This window comes from Diadema antillarum, unplaced genomic scaffold, assembly GCF_040938485.1.
Source record: "Diadema antillarum isolate AM-2024a unplaced genomic scaffold, OU_Dant_1.0 seq00000214_RagTag, whole genome shotgun sequence".
NCBI classification, from domain to species: Eukaryota; Metazoa; Echinodermata; class Echinoidea; order Diadematoida; family Diadematidae; genus Diadema; species Diadema antillarum.
Window position 1 is genome coordinate 122,751 of NW_027271269.1, and position 17,400 is coordinate 140,150.

The window sequence follows — 17,400 nt, forward strand, 5'->3', positions numbered from 1 at the left end:
TGATTATGAACTACAAAGTTCAGACAAGTCCACTCAATCCTAAAGACTAAATCTTCATAGGCATATAACCATTGATTATGAACTACAATATTTGAAAATGAAATTGTTAACGAGGAAGGTACTAACTGATGGCGATACACTGCAGGTTGATTTTACTTTCTTGGTTAGACTCCACTTGAGTGTTGACCTAACCTATTCAAACCTGACCTGAACTTAAGAAAAAAAATACACACACATACTAGAAATGTCGCTATGGCGACTGGTATGCCTCCGCCTTAATGCATGGTTCTCCTAATAGGTCTATAGTATAATGTCTTGACAATGTGTGATGAGTTTCACATAATTGGCAAAATATCAAAATGACAGGTTTGTCACAAATGTGTTGAATGTTCACTTTCCTTGAACTAGGTTTAATTGGATGGATGGCTATACTGCCTGAGAGCGCAAGTATTTGGGGATTTGAGGATTTTTACTTCACCTTTGACCCTTTTTTTACAAGTCTATGCAATGATTAAACTTTCAAAGTATGGAGAAAAAGTATAATTTCAATATCGAATAGAACTAGAAATGTCACTATGGCGACTGATGCCTCCGCCATAATGCATGATTCTCCAAATAGGTGTATAGTACAATGTCTTCACAATGTGTGATGACAGTTTCACATAACTGGCAAAATATTGAAATGACAGGTTTGTCAGAAATATCTTCAATGTTCACTTTCCTTGAACTGGGTTTGCTACACGTATAATTGTCTTAGAGTGCAGATACACATATTAGGGGAATTGAGGATTTTTACTTGACTTCTGCCCGACCCTTTCATAAGTTTATGCATTGAGTAATTCTCAAGGTATGAAGAAAGAGTGTAATTACAGTACAAAATAGATTTTTTTGTGTGTGTGCATTTAAACCTGGCCTTTGACCCTTAACCTTTGACCTTTGACCTTCTGGCTGGAAATTTCCCAGAGAATCTCCATTAGATAATACATGTATAGTTTTAAAACTAATAATGCAAGCATTGCATATACTAGCATATGAGGGAAATAGTACAATTTTGAGTTGACCCTGACCTTTGACCCCCTGACTATTGACCCATGGCCCCTAAGTTCCCTAGATAATCCCTGCCAGTCAGTACATGCTTATGTACCAAGTTCCATGAAAATACATTGAATCATTTGTGAGAAAAGTGAAATTGTAACATTTTCACTTAACCTTTGTCCTTTTGACCTTTGACCTTATGACATGAAACTCTATCTGGAGAATCTTTATGCAGTAGTACATGTCTACACTAAGTTTCAAGAAAATACCTTCTGGCATTGCATAGATATGGGGGAAATAGCAACATTTTTAGCATTTGACCTTTTTCCTCTTGCCAATGTCACTAAAATCTACTCAACTAATTGCCCCATCATACATCATCCTTGGACCAAGTTTGGTGAAAGCTGCTTCATCCAGTTTTGAGTTATCACGTAAACAGATAAATTTTAGGATTTGACCTTTGTCCGATTTCACTAAAAAACTAATCAAGTAATTGTCTTATCATACATCATCCTCGGACAAAGTTTGGTGAAATTTGCTCGATCCAGTCTTGAGTTATCGCGTAAACAAATACAATTTCATGATTTGACCTTGACCTTTGACCTTTGGCCGATTTCACCCAAAATCTAATCAAGTAATTGCCCCATCTTACTTTATACTTGGACCAAGTTTGGTAAAATTCCAGTCAATATCACTCAAGTTATTGCGTAAACGAATGCGGACGGATGTACGTACGGACGGACAACCCCAAAACATAATGCCTCCGGCACCACTTCGTGGCGGAGGCATAAAAATTGTTGAATTTCAACTTGGCCTTCGACCCTGGAACTTTGACCCAATGACCTTAAAATTTCCAAGAGAATCACTGTCAGGTAAAACATGCATAGATCGTACTCAATTTCATGATGATACCTTGAGTCACTTTCGAGATTTTTATGGACCAAGAAATGAAATTTAGCACTTTCACTTGACCTTTGACCTTTGGGCAAGAAACTTCCAAGAGAATCTCTATTGGGTTATACATGTATATATTAAGTTTCAAGAAAAATCCGGCAAGTATTGCATTTAAATCTGAGGGGAAAGTGAAATTATGAGTTGACCTTGACCGTTGACCATGACCTTTGACCCATGACCCCACATTCCCTATATAATCACTGCTAGTCAGTACATGCATATGTACAGTTGAACCTCTCTTACCCGGCCTCCCTTTATCCGGATCTCTCTATTATACGGACGCAATCTCGCCGTGATTTTTTTTAATAATTACAGGAGGAAAGGGGGATTCCCAACTCCTTGAGAACTCCTACACAAACACACATGAATTACATATTACTTCCAACATGATTGACATACATTACATCAAATTTCCTTCCAAATTGCTTACCTTCAGACATTTTAACATCCCCAAACATCCCCAAATCATCGCAAGAGCATGGACAGAGTCCTCTCATATCGCATTGCCACATATAGGTCCATACACAGCCGTCGATATGACTAGATAGACATGCATTGTTTCGAGTCATTGGCTGAGCAACGAATGATATTGAACACTCAAAAAATTGTTCACACACAGTACACACACAAAGAGAGAGAGGGAGACCATCTAACAATGGCGACCTACAGTCGACTTTGCAGAGCCGTGATGATCGAATTTTGAAGGGTAGTTTCGTCGACATGTACTGTTTATTTTCAAGATCTACTTGATACATTTCTTAATGATTATTTAGGTAAATCATCCCAAGAATTTATAAAAGAAAATAATTTCATTCTTGCAAACACGAACCTCTATAGGGTCTGTTACTGAGTGTAACAATGAAAAGGTTGCAGTATACACATTACTACAATGTGGTACTACAATGGGCTACATCAGTACAAAATGTACATGTGTATGTGCATGTATAAAGCATTGAGTCTCCTGTATCCGGCCAAATCCCTTAACCGGATGAGCCCCGGTCCCGACTTGTCCGGATACGAGAGGTTCAGCTGTAATAAGTTCCATGAAGATAGCTCAAACCATTTCCAAGATATGGAGAAAAAAGTGAAATTTTAACATTTTCACTTGACCTTTGACCTAATGACTTGAAACTCTCTCTGCAGAATCTTTATTTGGTATTACATGTATACACCAAGTTTCCAGAAAAAACCTCCAGGCATTGCATAGATATGGGGGGAAAAGTGAAATTTTGAGCATTTGACCTTGACCTTTGACCTAGAGCATGTGCCCCCAAAGTTGATAGGCACAACTTTGTCCACTAATGCATATACAAATGTACATACCAAGTCTCATTAGGATACCTTAAACGATTTTTTAGTTACGCTGTCCATAAAATTCATAACGGATGGGCAGATGGACGGAAGGACGGACGGAAGGACGGACAACCTGAAAACATAATGCCTCTGGCGACACTTTGTGGCGGAGGTATAAAAAAAAAATTATCCAGTCTCTTTCCACTGCCTTTCATCACTCAGTGCTCATGCCTACCATGTACTCCTTTGTTCCCACAAATGATGTAGCTGCCTGGATCTTGTTGTCCTTGGCAAAGCCGAGATCTGTCAACTTGTAGGTATTCTGAAATGAACGAAACAAATATAAGAACACTGACAGATGTCACTGATGCTGTACACTAAACTTCATTCTGATTTCTTTCATCCTCACAACTAAATGCATTACATCTCATGGTAAGTACCATGGCTTATGCAATAACTAGCAAGAATTTTCATACACATACTTTGGAGGGTTGTTTGTTTTTTCTTTATCTATTTCTACTGCTAGAAACAACAGTGTACTTTTAAAAGTGAGGGCATCCACACATTGATTCTACTTCGTACAGCCTAATTTATTCGGAATCATGTCTGGGTTGTACACCTGTCACCGATCAGAGAACGCCACACATTCAAAGTATTGTGTCCTTATTCAGATGCAAATGAGTGCCTGTTCATGTAGTGTGTATAAGTAGCCTGCTCACATCCGTGCACGTCAGTGTACATTTTGTGGCCGACCAGAAGAACTTTGAGATGGAAGACCTGCAAGGCGATATTGAGCGGCTGCTCAACGAACCGTGCTCCCCAATACCGGGCGACATGCAGCTGGTGAACGAGAACTCAGGAGGCAAGCTGAGAGGTCCCAAGGGCCGGAGCAAGAAGACGCGCCCACAGGCAGGGGCGCATCCCCCCGAAGCATCTGCTGCAACTACAGCGGCAGGCGCTATCCCTGCCCCAACCATTTCAGCAGGCGTGATCCCTGCTGGCTCTCTGGCGGGCGCGATCCCCGCCCAGATGACTGCACCGGCGGCGTTGGGCGCACCCCCCAACGAAGCCTGCTCCGCGTCTCGCTTCTCAGAACTCGCAACTGCCGTTTCCACACTGCAGTCCACGGTCATGTCCTTGCTGGACACCCAAGCCCCTCCAGCACCGCAAGAGCAACCACCCCGTGACGACGACATCGACATGGAAATTGAAGATCTGGTTCAGCAGGACAGCGGGGTTCTCGGCGAGTTCTCTGATATGGTGGATCACCAGAGCGAACCCGTTGGAGCAGCAGTGAGCGACAGGCTCGCTAATATTGTGAACAAACTCATTCGGGTGAAACTGAAAGAATCCACTCTGAAATCTAAGCAGGAGTCATATCCAAGGCCTGCCAACTGCGATGCCGTTTCCACTTGCAGGGTTAACCCAGAAGTATGGCACGTACTAAAAACCGAAACACGAGTGACAGATTCGAAACTACAAAAGGTGCAGTCCCTTTTTTGACGGCAACGACGCCCCTTGCGAGAGCAGCGGACGAGCTGCTATCGCAAAATACGCCCCTTTCCTCCCGGGCGTCCAAACTCATTCTCGATGGTATCGCCCTAATCGGAGCAGCAAACGTCGAGCTGAATGCGAAACGCAGGGATTTCATCCGACCCGAATTAAGCCCGGCGTTCCGCCCGCTGTGTTCCGAAGAGATGGCGCAGAAACCATCCACGTTTCTGTTCGGGGACGACCTCCCACAAAAGTGTAAAGAACTTCGTGACACCGAGAAGCTGGGACTGAGTGTTCGCAACACCAGTCTCCCTAAGAGGAGCTTCAGGCAGGCGTATAGGGGCGCCTACCCGAGGAGACACCCCGGGCACGCCGGACGATACGATCCGTACCCGCAACGGAGGAGCGACGTTCCCTCCTCTCCGAGGTTTCCACCCAGGCAGCACCCAAACTTCAGCGGCCGACGGGCGCCGACATATCGCGGCCGTCCAGGCAGAGACAACCCGAGGCCGGACAAGTAACTCGTCCACAGGATGGAGTGAGTAAATTGCCTTCAAAAACTTCGCCTCCCCCGGTCGTGGGAGGTAGGCTGGCTCAATTTGCGGATAGTTGGAAGCTGATTACGTCTGACCAGTGGGTCTTAGACGCTATACAACACCACCATATTGAATTTGACCAATTGCCTTTTCAAAACTTCGTTCCAAACGAAACAAGTTTTTCACCTCGTGAAACTACCATTATCGACCATGAAATTACGAAGCTTCTCAATAAGAACGCTATTGAGCCATGCCTCCACCAAGACGGGGAGTTCGTATCTAATATTTTCATAACGCCTAAAAAAGATGGATCTTTTAGGCCCGTCATTAATCTGAAAGGCCTGAACAAGTTTGTTTCATATCATCATTTCAAAATGGAGACTTTTGAATCGGCACTCCTCCTTGTAGAACCAAGTTGTTTTTTCGCTTCTATCGATTTGAAAGATGCGTATTTTAGCATACCGATAGCACCAGAACACAGAAAATTTCTTCGCTTTCATTGGAAGGGCAAACTGTTTCAGTTTCGCGTTCTGCCTTTTGGACTGAGCAGTGCCCCCCGGGTGTTCACAAAAGTACTAAAACCCCCAATAGCTGCCCTCCGCAATTTAGGAGATGTATCATGTAACTACATCGATGACGCCCTATTAATCGCTCGTAGCTATGACGACTGTACGGCGAATGTTAAGAACCGAATCGAACTTTTTGAGTCACTTGGATTTGTCATTAACAAGGAAAAGTCCGTGTGCGAGCCCCGCACTAATATTGAGTTTCTGGGCTTCATTATAGATTCAGTAACTATGACAATCAGTCTCCCAGAAAGAAGGAGCGACACTATTACCCAAACATGCATTTCTTTGATAAATAAACGGACAACGAAGATACGCTCGCTATCTCGCGCTATTGGGCTCGTCCTTGCAGCGGAAATTGCTGTTCCTTATGGGGCTATTTTTCGGAGGGATCTTGAAATTGAGAAAAATACTGCTTTGCAATGCAATCAAGGGGATTTTGAAGCTATCATTTCCCTGTCAGATAAGGCACGTCATGCCCTCCAGTGGTGGGCATCAAATTCAAGTAACTCATTTTCGCCTATCATGCGGAACATTGACCTGGAATTCGAGACAGATGCATCTCTCGAAGGCTGGGGCGTCTACTGCCCGACTAACAAGCGCAGCACGCACGGACAATGGAGCTCTGGAGAAAGGAATCTCCACATTAACAATCTCGAATTGCTCGCAGTTCTTTTTGCCCTCCAATCACTATGTTCAAACGAATCTGGCATTAACATTCGTGTTAAATCGGACAATGTTTCAGTAGTGTCGTGCATTAATCACTTCGGGACTTGCCATTCCCCCGAGTTACATAATATCTCGCGCACAATCTGGCTCTGGTGTCTAGACAGAAACATCTGGCTGTCCGCCGTACACATTCCCGGCGTTGAGAATTCAATAGCAGACGGCTACTCGCGCACATTTAATTTGAATACTGAATGGATGCTCGCAGCGCATATTTTCGACTCACTCTCTGAACTATTTTTCACACCAGAGGTAGATTTATTTGCATCGCGCCTGAACTTTCGCATGACTCCCTTTGTTTCTTGGCGTCCTGATCCCGAAGCCATGGCAACCGACGCATTCTGCCTCGATTGGGGGCGCTTTCGCAGCTACATCTTTCCTCCCTTCTGCCTAATGAGTAAAATTCTACGGAAATTGTCTAATGATCAGGCTCAGGCCATCATAGTTTTTCCTTTGTGGAAGACACAAAGTTGGTATCCCAAGCTAATGAGCATGCTAGTAGACCACCCAGTGATTCTGCCTCCTGCTAACCGAATTTTATCTCTCCCTTCCTCCGACAGCCAACATCCGCTATCACATCACCTGACGTTAGCGGCATGTCGTGTGTCCGGGAACGCCTACGCATCAGAGGCCTTTCACATGCAGCTTCCGAGATCATCATGCGGTCATGGAGACAGTCAACTCAGAGGTGCTATAATTCGGCATACAGGAGATGGCGCCGTTTCTGTTGTACGTGGAAAAGCGATCCACTTTGCTCGGATGTAAGCATCGTTCTTAATTTTCTGGCGGAGGAGTTTCACGCTGGGGCAGCATACAGCACTCTGAATAGTTTACGCAGCTCATTATCTTCGTTTCTGCTCCCGTGTGACGGCCATCCAGTCGGATCACACCCACTCGTAACGAGATTCATGAGAGGGGTCTTCAACTCTAGACCACCGCGACCTCGATACAACTCTACCTGGGACGTCGCCGTGGTTTTGAATTACCTTCGCACGCTCAGTCCTAACGACAAGATTTCACTCGAACAGTTGTCTCACAAACTCGTCATGCTCATTGCCCTCGTCTCCAGTCAGAGAGCACATACTATAGCCTACATAGTTCCACATGACTCATTGGTCTCGAGTTCATCAGTCACCTTTTCAGTTAACCACATCACTAAAACTAGCAGGCCCGGGAAACTCGCTACGGCGATACAGTTGTCAGCATACCCAGAGGACGACCGTATGTGCGTTCTCCAAACGTTACGCGAATATCTTCGCAGGACGGCAAGTTTTCGAAGCGGGAATCGGTACCTCATTCTCTCTGTCAATCGCCCTCATCGCAACGTTTCCCCCCAAACGATTAGCCGATGGCTTAAAGGCGTCCTCCAGTCAGCCGGTATCGACACAGCTACATATAAAGGGCACAGTACTCGCGCCGCCTCTACGAGTGCCGCTCTAAGAGGCGGGACGGATATAGACACAATACTTTCCACAGCAGGATGGAGCTCTGCTAGAACTTTCGCGAGATTTTATCAGAAGCCTATTGAACTGAAGAAAAAGTCACTTGATATTTCATCTCTCGAGTAAGAGTCATGTTATTTTTTGCCTTTCTCAATCTCATGAGTCATAAGACGGGCAATGGAGCCCCTGCATGAATAAAGTTTGATCATGCCCGAACAAAATAATTACTCTGCTTGCTGAGTCTCATTCAACCATCGTCTTTGAAATCCCAGACATGATTCCGAATAAATTAGGCTGTACGAAGTAGAATTAATAGATTAAACGAGATTTAAATGAAATTTAACATTGAAGTTTAATCACAATTTTACGAAGTACTAAGCCTAATATGAGGAATCATGTCCCACCCGATAATACGGTTCATCCCGTCTCCTGACGTGAATGAGTGCTAAGTAATCCATGAATTGCACTGAGTTGTGATTGTGAGAATGAATTTCTTGCCCGCCCCTTCTTACTGTGGTTGAATGAGTCTGACTTTAAATACTGACGTGCACGGATGTGAGCAGGCTACTTATACACACTACATGAACAGGTACTCATTTGCATCTGAATAAGGACACAATACTTTGAATGTGTGGCGTTCTCTGATCGGTGACAGGTGTACAACCCAGACATGATTCCTCATATTAGGCTTAGTACTTCGTAGAATTGTGATTAAACTTCAATGTTAAATTTCATTTAAATCTCGTTTAATCTATTAATTAAACTAGAGAAGCACTCTGAGAGCACAGACCTCCGCTAAGCATGCAGCCCATTTCCACCCGCACTGATCTTGTTCTTCCACCCATATATGTACTGCATTGTGTGCTGAAAGCCGCACGATTTCTTGATACTGTATAGACGCCTTTGTTACGTCATAAACCCTCAGCTGCACCGTGCGCCTCGCCCTAGCAGAAATTAGAGCACGCACTTTAGTGTGGGCATGCAAACCTCAAATATGTGCAGCCTGAACTCTTAAGTTCATTGACCCTACCTGCCAACATATCAAAAATCCTTCATAAATTCCCCCAAAATTCGCGGATCACTACCAAAAGTTAATCGTTTGTCACTTGTGTCATTCTAAACCTTTCCTGCAAGTTTCATCTTAATCCGTTCACTACTTTTTGAGTTATTTTGCACACGGACAAATGAACGAATGAACGAACGAACGAACTAACTGACAAACAAACCAACGGTAACGTAAACATACACTGTAACCTCCCCCCTTGGCGGAGGTACAATTTGTAACAAGCAATTAAGACTTGCAGACTGGTGGAACAATTTCTTGGTAAGTACCGAGGGTAATGCTGCCCTGACACTTGTACAAATTTGGCTTCACTGCCCCCACATTGTGTCATGTCAGTGCGTGCTATTTAGTCGCACATTGTTCATTTTGATTGTGTCGAATTTACAAGTAGTTTACAAATTGTGCATCATGTTTACACTGCTGTTGCTCTAAACTGCATTGAAGTGGTAGATGCACTAATTGACAAGATCAGCTCTTATCAAATTTCTAAGAGAACATCATGGTGTATTGCAGCCCACTCATAGTAACATTCCCCCTGGCCACAATGTTTTTTGTTTTGTTTTGTTTTGTTCTTTTACTTTAACCCGTTGAAGACTAGTCCCGAGAATAATCGGGCACGAGTCTGTGGGAAATAAGCGTTCTAGCAAAATTAGTCTGTCCTCACCAGGTTAAAAGAGTATTACAGAATGGGAAAAGGAATTCTTGCAATCTGTGTCGTCACTTGCCCAGTAATAATTCCTCCCCGATGGCATGCGCATTTTCCTTTTCAGTCTCGCAAATTTCCGTAACCACGATTCCAGTAATTACCATATGCAAGATTTTTTTCCAATGCATCCCGTAAACTACAATCAGCACAGTTTAGCCATATTTCTAGAAATTTTTGACCCATTCTATAAAACAGATGACTCACATTTTTTTTTTTTTTTTTGTGGGTCAGCAGGAATTGTGTACAGGCAGTATCTCTGAATGGTAGTCTGTGTATACAGCTCCTACACCCCCACTTTTTAAAGTCTTTTGTATACTATCTACATTCAAAAATGCAGCCAACAGCACCGAAACACCTGTTGCACCCTACATAAAAAATTTTAATCCATTGAAGACTAGTCCTAAGCATACTTGGGCAGGTGTCTATGTGAAACACACGTTCCAGCAAAATCAGCGGGTCCTTAATGGGTTACAAAAAATGGTGGTGAGGAGGAGTTCCTCCTTCCCTACCGATGAGGACATGAGAAGGCCTGCTGTTGGCATGACAACAAACAAAGCGAACTGCCAAACTCACCTTCCCGTTTGTGTCCTGGATCATGATGTTCTCCGGCTTGATGTCCCGATGAATGATGCTCTTGTCGTGGAGGTACTCTATTGCCGATGATATGTGTCGGGCCAAGAGGATGATCTCTGGTTCTGGAAGACCACAGACGTGGGATAACTCCGCAAGTTTCTAGGGTGCGACAAGTGTGACATGCAGGCAATATGAAAGAAACCTCTTCTCGAGTATAACTTTGAGTGCTAGTTTATTCTCCATTTCTAGTTTAGATACAAATATAGAGGCAAATGAAAGTGTTGCTTTTCATAGGCAAAACAAAAGTGTTGCAAATAGAATAAAAGATAAATATTGAGAATGCAATCATAGGTGGAAGACTGAAAAAGTAATGTGGGTCACCTTTCCAGAATGAGGATCCACGAATAATCAAATGTAGATATCAGTTTACAGTGGGATGCTCTGGAACAAACACAAGCTAATAAATTAAATTTACACAGGAATGCCTAGAAACAAACACAAACTAACAAATGACAATGAAGTCTCCAACCTGCCTGATTATCGACAAAATTTTCTTGGCAAAGAAAGCTCAAAGGTCCAGAAAAGAATAACTTCTTTGAAAGTACTGTGACACTTTGTTGTATAAAGATGTGTGCGGGACCACATCCATGCTAGGCAGACATCTAACATTTGTGACCCGGCACCACAGAATTAACAAATAGTTGCCTGGTGCAATTTTCGAGTAGCGGTCAAATTCTACGCGAGGAGATTCTCAGCTTTAAACTAGAGTACTCGCACTCGAGCACATGTAACCCCTGAACCCGTCCTCATAAAAAATTCAGACAAAATCGCAGACAAGCAGACCCTGTTAAATTTACCTTTTCTTGTATAAAGACGAAACAAGCAAGGGCGCCACCACCAAAAACAATATAGACATCTTCATTTCACTATAATGCACCTTTTTGCCAAAATTTATTTGAAGAAAATCTGATAAGAAATGTGGCTGATAGAGCACACACAAGAAATGTGCATTGGCATCCAAGTCGGAACACTGAGGGCGCCGTCACCACAAACTGTTGTAACCTTCATTTAGAATGACCACCCATACACCTCCTTAGCAAGTCTGAATAAAATCCCTGGAGTAACAATCAAGTTATTGCATAAATAAGCACTTTTGCAAATTTTGACATGATCAGGGTGACCTTTGACCCTGTAAAAGGTGGAACAGTGAGGGCAGCATTATCAATAGGTATAGGTGTATACATTTGTAGATTTGACTATGATACATCTACATACCAAATTTGAAAACTAGAAATGTCGCTATGGCAACTGATGCCTCCGCCATAATGCATGATTCTCCCAATAGGTGTATATAATAGTACAATGTCTTCACAATGTGTGATGACAGTTTCACATAACTGGCAAAATACTGAAATGACAGGTTTGTCAGAAATGCTTTGAATGTTCACTTTCCTCAAACTGGGTTTGCTATAATTGTCTATTAGGGAGTGCAGGTACATATATTTGACGAATTGAGGATTTTTACTTGACTTCTGACCGACCCTGTTATAAGTTTATGCATTGAGTAATTTTCAAGGTATGAAGAAAGAGTGTAATTACAGTACTGAAAATAGATTTTTTTTTTTTCATTTAAACCTGACCTTTGATCCGTAACCTTTGACCTTTGACCTTCTGGCTGGAAATTTCCCAGAGAATCTCCACTAGGTGATACATGTATATATTAAGTTTTAAAACTAATAATGCAAGCATTGCATATACTAGTATATGAGGGAAACAGTAAAATTTTGAGGAGTTGACCTTGACCTTTGACCCCTATTGGCCCATGACCCCTAAATTCCCTAGATAATCCCTGCCAGTCAGTACATGCATATGTACCAAGTTCCATGAAGATATATATTGAACCATTTGCGAGAAAAGTGAAATTGCATCATTTTCACCTAACCTTTGACCTTCTGACATAAAACACTCTCTGGAGAATCTTTACACAGTAATACATGTCTACACTAAGTTTCAATAAAATACCTTTGGGCATTGCATAGATATGGGGGAAATAGCAACATTGTTAGCATTTGACCTTGACCTTTTGACCTTTGACCTCTTGCCAATGTCACTAAAATCTCAACTAATTGCCCCATCATACATCATCCTTGGACCAAGTTTGGTGAAAGCTGCTTCATCCAGTTTTGAGTTATCACGTAAACAGATAAATTTCAGGATTTGACCTTGATCTTTGATCTTTGTCCGATTTAACTAAAAGAATAATCATGTAATTGTCCCATCATACATCATCTTCGGACAAAGTTTGGTGAAATTTGCTCAAACCAGTTTTGAGTTATCGCGTAAACGGATACAGTTTCATGATTTGACCTAGACCTTTGACCTTTGGTCGATTTCACCCAAAATCTAATCAAGTAATTGCCCCATCATACTTTATGCTTGGACCAAGTTTGGTAAAATTCCAGTCAATATTTCTCAAGTTATCGCGTAAACGAATGCGGACGTACGTACGGACGGACGGACAACCCGAAAACATAATGCCTCCGGCACCACTTCGTGGTGGAGGCATAAAAATCGGTCAAGAAACACGGCCAGCATCGCACACACAAGCAGACCCTGTTGAATTTACCTTTTCGTGTATAAAGACGGAACAAGCGAGGGTGCCATCACCAAAAACAATAGGCATTTTTGTTTTACCATAATACACCTTCATGCCAAATTTGAAGATGATCGAAGAAGAACTGCAGCCAGCAGAGCGCTCACAAGAAAATCTCTGCGGCGTACGCGAACGCGGCGCAACGAGGCCAAATCCTCCAAATTCTCCGAACTCTGTTCGGGGGATACAATAAAATGATATGCCACAAAACAAAGTTAGATGGCCCTTAGCAATGAAGAAAAGTTACAGAAAATCAACATGCAAAATCGCTACTTTGATTAACCAATTGGGACGAGTCCCAAATACACTTTGGCAGGTGTCTATGGGAAACGTGTGTTTTAGTAAAATCAGATTGTCCTCAATGGGTTAAGGGTACTGAGTCAACCTGTCAAAGTGCGTAGATTTAAAAGAAAACAAAAAGTGTATGACTGTGACTTTCTGTGTATGTGTAATTGGGTTTTGTGTATAGAGGGGGGGGGGGGCACATTTATCCTACTCACCCTGCGGAGGTCCCCCTTGGAGCAGAACTCCATCCCAAGGCAGGGCAGCCGAGAGGACTGGGACTCCAGCTCTGCGGGGACCTGCACTCCCTGCACAATGTTGGTGTGGCAGAGGTTCTGCATGAAGTCCACCTCGTCCCTCCATCTCTGCTCCATGCGCGAGTCCAGCTCCACCTTGCACTTCTTGATGGCGATGCACTGCTTGCTTGTCTGGAAGCAGAGACACCAACAACAACAATGACAACAAAATTAATACAGACAGAGCTGGCCATTTGTGACCGCCCAGCTCAAAACCCACAGAAAGGTCGCAGATTAGGATTCTCTCTGTGATGGAGCAAAATGCGTCATTTGCACAGACCGACTCAAATTTTCAAAGTTTGTCTGTAATACCTGAGAGCGTAATCTTTTCTCTTTCTACTGTTTAAAATTTGGTGTCTTAAAATAAAATTAAAATCAAGATACATATTTTTTTTTTTCACATGGACCATATATCTTTTTTTTTCATTGATACTAATGCACAGAATGCCTGAGTGACCATAACCTTTAAATCCTTTTCTATGAAACAGCACCTCCTAATCCTCTCTTTATTTCAATTGCTTTTTGAATGGGCTAGGACAGTCCAATTTCAACAAGTTATACCATTATAAAGCATTGGGCTTACTTTTTTTGTACAACAAAATGTATAACGTAGAAAAGAGGAAATTAATTTTGGCCTACTTTTCATAGGTTTTGAGCTGGGCAGTCACATTATACCATTAGAGTACATACCACATTTCACTTTTCACATTTAAAGGACAAGTCCACCTTCATATACATGAGGATTGAGAGAATGGAGCAATATTAGTAGAACACATCAGTGAAAGTTTGCTACTAATATTGCTGCATTCACTCAACCCACATGTCCATGAAGGTGAACTTGTCCTTTAAAGGACAAGTTCACCTTCATAAACATAAGGATTGAGAGAATGTAGCAATATTAGTAGAACACATCATTGAATGTTTGAGGAAAATCAGACAATCCGTTCAAAAGTTATGAATTTTTGAAGTTTTTGTGCAGTACCCGCTGGATGAGAAGACTACTGCAGTGTATGAATAACTTAGATGTCACATGCGTACAACAATATAAGGAAAATATAAAGAGAATTTCACAAAATTCCATCTTTTGAAAAAAGTACACATTCCCCTGACTCGTTACCGACAAATGTTATGGGTAATGTTATTCCCCCTGCCTTTAGAAAGAGGCAAGTCAAGTGCTCTTTTATTATGCGAAAAAAGTGAAAATATGTTGCATTTTCTTTTACATTTTCTTTATACTGTTGTACGCATATGACTCACAAGCTGTAGTAGTCTCCTCATCCAGCGGTTCCAACACAAAAATTTAAAAAATTCATAACTTTTGCATCGATTGTCCAATTTTCATCAAACTTTCACTGATGTGTTCCACTAATATTGTTGTATTTTCTCAATCCTTATGTTTATGAAGGTGAACTTGTCCTTTAACTTCACATCAAGGACATGAATGTCAACATGCACATTAATTTCTCCCCAGCCCGACTTTCCTCCTTAGAAACAGCAAAGAAAAACTACTCACAATTCAACCGCCATATAGTGAACTGAGATGACTAAACCCTTCTCACACAATTTCCCATAAAGTGCTTAAAAATGGCCTTTTATTTTAGAGTATACATATATGAAGTTCACTGATCTGGATCAAAGGACGTTTGCGGGCAGACCTTTATTCAACTCCCCTTTGTTCGAAGGACACAGTTCTCCATAAACTTCCATTCCTACCCGATACCACATATATGTACCACTCCCTTGGCACTTTCCCAGCTGAAACTATGGATGAAAAATGACATTAGGCCTGTCTGCATCAGACTGAATTTTCAAAATAGCATGCAAGTTTTTGGTTAGGAAATTAGCCCAATGTCAATCTAACCCGCTATTTGGGCACAGAAGACACAAATAGTGCGTTATTTGATCGGGAAAGTCCCCGCCCCCCCCCCCCCCCCCCCCACATCTTGGTCTACAACTTGTAGTTTTGAAAAGGGCTAATTTATGAATTAGGTTGCATCCTCATCAGCCTAATTTTTCTTGATCCCATCATTTGAACCACGCGCTGAGCCCACAGAACTCTACGGAGAGTTATATTGCTGTGCCAGCCAAGTAATGATGCAAAGTACTCAATGCGTTAATTTCGCGCTAATTTCCCAAGCAGGCTGTTTTCGAGTTGATGAAGATGCACATTCATAATATTGGGCTACTTTCCTAAACTGTAAAAATAGCCTGCTAGTTTAATTTCAGTGTGATAATGACACACCTATATAAGCCAGAGTTCAGCGATCTCACACCTTATTCTTCACACTGTAAGTCATATCTGTTTAATCTATAAAATTATTGTTCAATTACTTCTATTCCACCTCATACAATTGTAGTACAAACTGTATCTGCACTGGATATTCCTCACTGAAGTTATGGTTGAATAATGAGGTGGGTACCCTTCCCCCTCCCCCCCCCCCAAAAAAAAAAAAAAGAGAAAGAGAGACAGAGAAAAAAAACCCCAATCAATCAAACACATATAAAGCTATTGTATGTTGTACTGAGATTTGGGGCATACAGACTGACTGATGAATGAATGGACCACTAATTGGGTCGTCAACCCAAAACAAAATGTTCCCAATATTCACAGGGAGAAGAGAAAAAAAAAAACACCTTCTATTGGCTTGCTTGGCTTATTGCATATAATGCAACCTTAGAACTCACCACAACTATTTCCTTCAGATTTGGCAGCCCTTCAAAAGGGGACAGCACACAACACAACACATCAAGGTATGGTAAAACAGGAAGTTTAATTTTTGACGTGAATTCTGATATCAAACTATTGGTTCCTGTTGTGATACTTTTTTCTACTTCCTGTTAAAGGGTGTGTACAGTTCTGGTCGAGGTGAAGATTTAGCTTTTAACGTTTTGCGGGATATTCAGAAACCACCCTATGAGATGTCAAAGAGCATGCAATTCTAAGTGGTATCAAAAGTTTATTCGATGAAAATCGGTTTTGAAATGGCTGAGATATCAAAAAACAAGGTGAAACAAAGAGATACTAATAAAGTTGGGGCATGTCGCCTTTTATTATTAGCACTGTGGATATCTCAGCCATTTGAAAACCAATTTTCATCAAATAAACGTTGAATCCTTCTTAAAATTACATGCTCTTTCATATTTCATAAGAGGCTTTTCATTATCTCACTTAGGAATGTTCAAAACATGAGTCCCTACCTCAACCAGTACTGTACAGTCCCTAAAGCCGGGAAAATTACTTGTATGACACCTGACTAAGGAAATATAAAAATACACACTAATACTTGTGACAGTGCTACCTGGCAAACAATGTCTTTGACGTGTCTTGTAAAAAACAAATCTTGTAAAAATGTTTATTTGTGCTACACCATGCTCCCATGCATTAACCTGACCAACTGGACTGTAGTGCACAATAGACTGGTAATCAATCCTCTCTTTTCTCATGCAATCACTACCTACATATCTGCCGAAAGGATATGGCTTGTAATTCACACTCTGATGGAGTTCACTGATTTTGACCACCGATTGATGACTGACCTTTACTCCTCCCCGCAAAAAAAAAAACCAAAAACATTTAAGCTTCCTAAACTTACTTTTATCCAAAACATCAATTAGGCCTTACACTGAAACTGCGCTTTTTCCACATGGAATTTATGACAAGACATGGTAATTTGAACTTTACTTTATAATAACCTTAATCTGTGGAGTGGCCAATCATGCAAATAATGGTCTAATAATTTACTACGCTGTCAACCACCAGAAATTAATTCAAAAGGGCATT

The 17,400-nt window shown here is 41.8% G+C and overlaps 1 protein-coding gene across 2 annotated transcripts in view; it reads right to left on the minus strand.

Annotated features, from left to right (window-relative positions):
• Nucleotides 1-17,400, minus strand: part of LOC139729011 (inhibitor of nuclear factor kappa-B kinase subunit alpha-like) — a 73,172-nt gene that overhangs the window by 39,769 nt on the left and 16,003 nt on the right. For both annotated transcript variants that reach the window (XM_071639935.1, XM_071639936.1), the window contains exons 3-5: nt 13,542-13,751; nt 10,389-10,547; nt 3,518-3,604 (exon numbers count right to left, since the gene is read on the minus strand). In XM_071639935.1, coding sequence (XP_071496036.1) covers nt 3,518-3,604; nt 10,389-10,547; nt 13,542-13,751 — 456 coding nt within the window. The remainder of the gene's footprint in view (nt 1-3,517; nt 3,605-10,388; nt 10,548-13,541; nt 13,752-17,400) is intronic.